This window comes from Nicotiana tabacum, chromosome 7 (assembly GCF_000715075.1).
Source record: "Nicotiana tabacum cultivar K326 chromosome 7, ASM71507v2, whole genome shotgun sequence".
Taxonomy (NCBI): Eukaryota; Viridiplantae; Streptophyta; class Magnoliopsida; order Solanales; family Solanaceae; genus Nicotiana; species Nicotiana tabacum.
This window is the reverse complement of record NC_134086.1, coordinates 112951856-112960207: the sequence shown is the minus strand read 5'-3', so window position 1 is coordinate 112960207 and position 8352 is coordinate 112951856. Positions and strand designations below refer to the sequence as shown.

The window sequence follows — 8352 nt, the reverse complement described above, 5'->3', positions numbered from 1 at the left end:
GCATATGAAGAAGCACGAGCGAAGGCGCGAGAGGCTCGTGTTAATTGAGGATATGACTCCGTGATGCCGGAAGCTGATGAGTGTGCGGATGACGAGGGAGGACTTCCTGGAGACGGTGGTGAAGAGGGTGGCAATGATGACGCCGAGTGAAAGAATTGTTGTATTTGTCTGTTTTTTTTTGTCTTTTTTTGTTTATTGTCGTTGTTTCTCTTTTTTTTAAGACTGTTGGTTCAAGCCGTATGTAATCTACAACTGTTTCCTTAGTGACTTTGTATAAAGAGGAATTTTTCATTGTTATATGCCCTCTGTACTTTTTCTCTGTTTTGCTTTTCATGACTTCGGTGCGAAGTAGATTCCCGCATGACGAGTTCCCTAATCTTTAGGAATTTAGTGCCATTCGGGTTGAATAGGATCTTAATGACTGATTTCGCTGGCGGGATGGTGTTTTTGAACATGTGTCGAGATGCTATCCCATCATAGTCCGAATGGTATCAAATTCTTTTTTTTATAACGACCTTAGCCGTAGGGATGTTACTTTTGGGCATATATCAAAGTATTATCCCGTCGTGAGTCCCTCTTTCTTTCCCTTTCTCTTTTCTGATGGCCCTTGACCTTAGGAATATTTCGAACTTTCTCTTTCGCGATGGCTTTTGGCCTCAAGGGCGTGATTTCGAACATTTGTCAAAGTATTACCTTGTCATTGTTCGATCGAGGTCGAACTTCTTCTTTTCGGCGAAGGCCTTTGGCCTTAAGGGTGTTATTTCGAACTTTCGTCAAAATATTAACCCGTCGTTGTTCGATCGAGGTCGAACTTATCTCTTTTGGCGAAGGCCCTTGGCCTTAAGGGTGTTATTTCGAACTTTCGTCGAAATATTAACCCGCCGTTGTTCGATTGAGGTCGAACTCTTCTTTTTGGTGAGGGTGTTATGAGAACTTTCATCTAAATGTTAACCAGTCGTTGTTCGATCGAGGTCGAACTCTTCTCTTTGGCGAAGGTCCTTGGCCTTTAAAGGTGTTATTTCAAACTTTCATCGAAATATTACCCCGTCGTCATTCGATCGAGGTCGAACTCTTCTTTTTGGTGAAGGCCCTTGGCCTTTTGGGTGTTACTCGAACTTTCGTCGAAATATTAACCCGTCGTTGTTCGATCGAGGTCGAACTCTTCTCTTTGCCGAAGGCCCTTGGCCTTTAAGGGTGTTATTTCTAACTTTCGTCGAAATGTTAACCCGTCGTTGTTCGATCGAGGTCGTACTCTTCTTTTTGGTGAAGGCCCTTGGCCTTTAGGGTGTTATTTCAAGCTTTCGTCGAAATATTAACCCGTCATTGTTCGATCGAGGTCGAACTCTTCTATTTGGCGAAGGTGCTTGGCCTTTAAGGGTGTTATTTTGAACTTTCGTCGAAATGTTAACCCGTCATTGTTCGATCGAGGTCGAACTCTTCTCTTTGGCGAAGGCCCTTGGCCTTAAAGGGTGTTATTTTGAACTTTTGTCGAAATATTAACCCGTCATTAGTCCCAGTTTTTTTGGAGAATTGGGTATCCTCTAGGGGAGTCCCAGTACTGCTCGACCTCTGCCTTCTTGGGTGAGTCCCAGTTCGCTTGATTTTGTTTGCATCGAAGAGTGTAATGTTGGAGAGTATGAAACGTTGCTGTTTTGCTCACGTTCGTTTCGTGCATACATTGGAGTTTCCTTGTCTAATCTTTTCGCTTTCCGGTCTGGAGATGTCATTGGCGGGCGGGACGATGAATTATACTTTGAACTTGGGGATGTCTCCCTCGTCGACTCGGTTCCTAAGTTCCCGGGAAAACCCTATTGGGGCAACTCCTAAGTGAGGGAGAGAGGGTACAACTTAAGGGGCGTCATTTTCTAGAAGTTGGATTGTTAGGTGGGCGATATTTTGGTTGTTTTGTAGTAGTTTCCCATTCTCCGGTTGAGATGTTTCTTTGCTCGCTCGCCTGCGTGGCGCTTGTGTTCCTGTTTGAGCAAAGAGCAGAAGGTGAGTCAAAATGATATTTTTTCTTACCCCGATTCGATGAGTCAGTGAATGAGGGTGGATTTATGACGTTGCTCGTTTTGCCTGGCATTTCAATGGTTGATGGGGCGATGATTTCTAAATTCGATGGCCGTATTCAGCTCTCTTTCCCCTTCTATGTTGTGCTTTTGCTCTTCTTGGGTTGGGCTTTGCCTTAGCGCTCTTTCGGTGGGTAATCATGTTTTCGATTTTTGATCTGGAAGAGACTAGGAAATTTCACTAAGAAATCCCCACAGACGACGCCAAATTGTTTGACCAAAAAAATATTGAAACCTTTTCGATTAAATCAATAGAAACAATGAAGGGGTAAATCTTAGTTAAACATAATAAACTCCAGATCTATAAACTAATCGAAAATTAATGCATAAGATGAGATGGAGATAATCAATCTTATTGATACTTTTCATTTTGTCTTCCATTAATCAATGGAGGAAACCATTTTACATATTCTCTTGGAGATTGCTTTGTTCTTCCTTCTACTATGAAGTTACAGAGGAGAGGAAAGATAGAGAGAAGCAACCTCCCTTTTCAGAAGGTTTTCTCCCATATATATATATATATATATATATATATATATATATATAGTTAAAGTAATCTTTTCTATGTGCTTGGTTTGATACTCTTTCATACTACGTCCGCCTTTGTCGTCCCTTGAACGTTGTTTTTTGACTTGGTGGGTATTGTGAGTACGAGATTTGGAATAAACCATGTCGTCTTTTGCTGCCTCGCCGCTTGGACGAGATGTCGGTTGGATCGACCGTAGCAGTCAGATTTCGACCAATAAAGAGTTAGCAATTTGACAGTTTATTACATTGAAATTTTGATGAATCCTTATGTTAATGGTTGATATTTGTTTTCGCAAATATTGATTGAACAAGTAATGTAGATACATCGTTAAGATATGTGTAAATGAAAAAAGGTTATTTCTCCTATTTTTGTTATAAAATATTTTGTTTAAAATGTTTTTCAGTGATGACTTTATTCAAAAAATAGTGTCCAACAAAATATTTTCCTACATGCAAAATTTAGTGTTTAATCTATTATATGTTTTCAGTTAATATCTTCTTAATTTTTCTATGAAATTATTAAAACCAATATTACTTATATGCACTCGTGATTATTGAGTATAACACAAAGCTTAGTAGAAAATTTAAGTCCTAAATGTTTAATACAATGACTTTTGCTGTAAGCAAGACGAATCTTCCACAACATATTGCTAATATCTTTTACATTTAATTTTATAGCACACCACCTAATATTTATATTTATTATAAAAAATCAATACTTTAAAATTTAATCAATATGCTATATGATTTGTCAACATTAGTACTAATTTACATAATATATTTTGAGGAAAATATTTTTCCAGTCGCTAAACATTTTATATGCCCTTAGTTAAAGCCGAAGTATACCCGTTTCTGAAAATCAAACGACTTAGCGGGTAAGTTTCCTTCCGTTGAAAAAAGATCACCTGAAAATCGAAGTCTTCTCTGGGCAGAACTTGAGCTTCATCACAATTAGGGCACGCGAACGCAAAAAAAATGAGGAAGAGAACTGTGTGGGCATGGGTAGTTGCAATCTTCTGCTTCATAGTGCTAATGATTGTTACTCCAGCAATTCCTCAGTCTCAAGAATATCATAATTTTGCTGATCAACGCCAGTTTTTGGGTATACGCATATTCAATATTAATCTATGTTTTTTCTTTCTTTAAAATTTGGATCTTTAGCTTTCAATTTGCGATATTGTTACAGGTCATGATTCATGAACCGGTTTTTGTTGCTTTAAGTGTCGGTTCACTGTTGCTCCAGAGTATTGAACTTATATTCAATGTGCTAATATGGTTAAATTAATTTGTTTTATAGCAAAATATTAGCTCATGTTGCTGAGGCGGAGCCAAGATTTGAACTTTATAGGTTCTAAATTTAGGATAGCGGACATCACGTGTTAATAACTAGTTTCTGAATTTAATTTTTGTATATATTTAGTGGATTTCTTAATAAAAATACAAGGTTTGGACTTTGGACTAAAACTACTGGGTTCGGCTGAACCCATACCTTGCCTCGAGCTCCACACTGGGTGTATTTCGGTACCTGTATGCAAGTTGTTTTAACTTTAGTTACTTCTGTATGTTGAATGCCAATGACATTTGTATTTTTGTCAATTAGTCCTACATCTGTTTTAATCTTTACTCTTTACTACCTATAGCCATTCTGATCCATTCACACGTCGAAGGGATGATGGTTATGATGATTTTCTCAGTGGGAGTTGAGAGTTCTGAGATTAGCTTGTGACAATATGATTAAACTAAGTTTAGAGAAAAATAAGAACAACAAATTGTAGATGGTTTTCAGCAGATACTCATGAGGACAGAGCAAGCAGCAGATTGCTTGTGTTCTCTCTGTTATATGCTGAATGTTCCGTCTCTGATTTTCGCTTAAGTAAAGTGTTAGCTCCTCCTATCTGGAAATTGGTTTTTGCACATTCATATGGCTGTGGAAGAGCATAGTGAATTTGAAAAGTTTAGTACTCACGTACAAGAATTAAGTATCTTGCTCTCGCCTTAAACGTTTAAGAGTTAGTCAAAAAGGTAACAGGATAAATTACTATTAATCGACTAATCAAAGATATAATTCGGATAATAGCAGTAAACTTGCTTTACATTTTACCCCTTCATTACCTTTAGTTTAGATTGCATAATACGTAAAATCAGATTTATCTTGTATTCTGAAGTCAGTTTTGCCAGTTCTGTTTTCATGTCAGCTGTTCATTTTGATTGGTTACTGGGTGGTATATGCTGCCTTTGGAATTTGCTGCTGCAATTTTTCATGCCTTATTTTTCTTTTGCAGGGATTCCCAACGCACTGAATGTGGTTTCGAATTTCCCTTTCCTTGTGATCGGTCTAATAGGTCTTGTACTTTGTCACCACGGTAACTATTTCAAGCTGAGGTAAACTGTTTACAAATATCTGCTCTACGTATGGTTAAGGCTTTAGAGTTTATATGTCCAGTACTTCAAACTAATTCCAATTGATATGTGCTTCAAAAGCTTGCAAGGAGAGCTTTGGGGTTGGACATGTTTCTATATTGGTGTGGCAGCCGTTGCTTTTGGGTCCTCATACTATCATCTCAACCCAAATGATGCTACTCTTGTGTGGGATAGATTGCCAGTAAGTTATTTAAATATTTACTGTTAAGTGCAAGCTGTTATTAACTCAAATTTCTTTTGTGTGCTTGTTTTTTTATACTCTCTAACTTTGCAGATGACTGTGGCATTTACTTCTATCGTTGCTATCTTTATTATTGAAAGAATAGATGAAAGAAAGGGAACTTTGTCTCTCATTCCATTGCTTCTGGCTGGTGTAATTAGTATCATGTATTGGAGGTAAGCTTCTATTTTCTACAGTTACTAATAAACTCCTACCCTCCCCACTCCCACCATTAATTTCTTCTAAAAGAAAAAAGAAGCAGGAATAGTGGAAGAAACGCAAAGTGTTTCCCTGGATATATGCTCTTTGGGTCCTCTCCTTTTTTTCTCTCTTCTTTCTTTTCTTTTCTTTCTTTCTAGATAAGTTAGACAATTATTTTTCTCTCAAAGGACACCAAGTGGGTATTGGCAATTACAAAGTAACATATTACTAGCCTACCAAGTATGTAAAAAGTTACAAAATTCAGCAGTGTCAAAATCATCTTTATTGTTCTATATTTTACACTTAATTTAGCTTAAGATCTTCCTTCAAAGCACTTGTATTTCCTTTCTAGATAATCCATAGAATGCATATGGGTACTGTCATCCATGTTTCTTTCAATGATATCCTTATGATGTGTAGTGCCTTTAACATCCTTAGGCATCACCCATTGTGACACCAAAAAGGTTCATAAACAAACACCATAGCTTCCACTTGAAAGAACAATGCAAAATGAGATGCCTAAAGTTCTCATCAAGCTTTTGCACATGTAAATATCTACTGCACATACTGAAGCTCCTTTTCAATAGTTTATACGTGATTATTCAAGTAGAGCAAGCCACTTTCAGAAGTTTACTTTTCAATATCTATTTCCAAGTTCCCTCGTAACTGAGATGTCGGGACATTATAGCATTACCTTACTGAAAATTTACCTGCTTTTCTCGCTTCCCATAAGAGAGAATCTACTCCTCCCTTCACCTCCTTAGCCTCTGCCAGCTTTCCAAAAAATTGAACGACCCTTCCAAACTCTGTCATGTAAACTCTTTCTGGACTCAATGTCAATACTATTTCCTATCTACTCTTGCGATTGTGTTGTCCTTACCGATTATAGGACTATAGAGCCCAGGGAAGTGTCTTTAAGAGGAACCAGCTATCTTCCTTTAGTTTCAGCTTTGCAGCAGGCTGGAGCTAGGATTACAAAGATTATTGAGCTTCTTTGAGCAGACTTTCCAATATTGAGTGCTGGTTTTGATTTATAAGAAAGTATAACATATTGGATGTGTTTTTGCTTTTTCTTGCATTTTCATTTTTTAAGGGTGCTAGAGGGGGGTGGATGGTCTAGATCCATAATTAATTACTGTTATTTCTCTTGATCATCATTTGGCTTTTTCAGCTAAAACAGCTTTGTGATTGTACATTTTCCTTCTGAAGGTTCTTTGAGGATCTCCGTCCTTATGCAGTAGTTCAGTTTGTACCGTGCCTAGCCATCCCAGTCATGGCTATCTTGTTACCTCCAATGTACACTCATTCCACTTATTGGTTGTGGGCTGCAGGTATGAGTTTCTTCTTCTCTGGGTTCTGTGACCTTGTTCCTGCAGCACTTTGTGCCTATATAAAAAGAGATTTTTCTGCATAATGCAGGATTTTATCTTTTAGCTAAGATTGAAGAAGCAGCGGATAGGCCAATCTACAACTGGACTCATCACATCGTCAGTGGCCACACGCTCAAACATTTATGTGCTGCAATGGTGCCTGTCTTCTTGACATTAATGCTTGCCAAAAGGGACACTGAAACAAATAGGTACAGTTGTCTCCCCCCCCCTTTCAGCTTGCACTGTCATTACATGATCCGATTTCACTCTCCCACAGGATCAGTTTATATCAAAGCTGGAGAATATCTTGGAGTAAAGCAAAAGAAAATGGAGCAGAAGTGGAGAGTTACACTTGTACTTATTCAAGTGTCCCAGTTGAGGAATCACGTTGAAGGGAGTGCTTGCATTTCATTGACAGAAACTCTTTTATTTTACTGTAAACAGAAAGGAAGGCTAAAACAAGTCTCTAGATCAATTAATCTGGTTCTTTCTTGTGCACCGGAAGGAAAGGTTCATACTTTTTATCAGTGTATACAAGTCACATGTTAATGTATAAAAGAAGTTTTGTGGCATGTAGATTATGTCTTGGCCGTGAGCCTTGCTAGCAGCATAAATCAGTCATTAGTTGTTGGTTACTTGAATCAAACGTGCAATGGTCAGATTGGTGATCCCGATTTTGTTGCAAAGCCATCAAACCACGAGGCAAAAAGAACACATAAGAATCAATACTGAAAAAGAAGAAGAAAATAGAAAATGAGACCTGACTCATATGAAGTAAGGTGAACGAACCATTTAACCTTTAAACTAGTTTATGCTAAGTAGTGGTAATAAAAATTTTCTGTCTCTTATAAAATAAAGACTAAAGTAAAGACAAGTATAGAGAGAAACTGATATATTATTCGAATTCAAACTGATGTACATAATGAATTGAAATCTCTTCTATTTATAGAAGAAAGGAAGTTGATGTGTAAGCTGCTACTATACCAGATATGGATAATCTTCTACTGAGAGCAATGTTTATCCATAACGGAGTACTGAAAGGATAAGCTTATTATACCCGATATGGATAATCTTCTACCGGGGGTAATGTTTATCCATAATTGGGTACTGAAAGGATAAGCTTATTATACCCGGTATGGATAATCTTCTACCGGGGATAATATTTATCCATAACTGGGTACTGAAAGGATAAGCTTATTATACTCGGTATGGATAATCTTCTATCGGGTATAATGTTTATCCATAACTGGGTACTGAAAGGATAAACTTATTATACCAGGTATGGATAATCTTCTACCGGGGGTAATGTTTATCCATAATCGGGTATCGAAGTGATAAGCTTCTTCAGGAAGCTTATTTCCAATAGAGTACTTAAATAGATAAACATATTTACGGTGGAGTCCCATATGGATAAGCTTATTCAGGAAGCTTATTTACAACGGAGTACTAAATGAACATCCATAATATAATATATTTATAACACTCCCCCTTGGATGTTCATTAAAAGATAATGTGCCTCATTAAAACCTTACTAGGAAAAATC

At 37.5% G+C, this 8352-nt stretch overlaps 1 protein-coding gene across 1 annotated transcript; it reads left to right on the top strand.

The window, feature by feature from the left end:
• Nucleotides 1–3438: 3438 nt before the first annotated feature.
• LOC107829235 (uncharacterized) lies at nucleotides 3439–7385 on the top strand. Its single transcript, XM_016656715.2, has 7 exons — nucleotides 3439–3699; nucleotides 4880–4979; nucleotides 5079–5199; nucleotides 5293–5414; nucleotides 6649–6770; nucleotides 6859–7018; nucleotides 7087–7385. The coding sequence occupies exons 1-7, from the start codon at nucleotides 3573–3575 to the stop codon at nucleotides 7199–7201; spliced, it is 867 nt and encodes a 288-aa protein (XP_016512201.1). The 5' UTR covers nucleotides 3439–3572; the 3' UTR covers nucleotides 7202–7385.
• The last annotated feature ends 967 nt before the right edge of the window (nucleotides 7386–8352 follow it).

Coding starts and splice junctions, on each gene's coding strand:
- LOC107829235 (XM_016656715.2), top strand. CDS start 3,573: ATGAGGAAGAGAACTGTGTGGGCATGGGTAGTTGCAATCTTCTGCTTC. Junction 3,700..4,879: donor TGATCAACGCCAGTTTTTGG/GTATACGCATAT, acceptor TTTCTTTTGCAG/GGATTCCCAACGCACTGAAT. Junction 4,980..5,078: donor GGTAACTATTTCAAGCTGAG/GTAAACTGTTTA, acceptor GTGCTTCAAAAG/CTTGCAAGGAGAGCTTTGGG.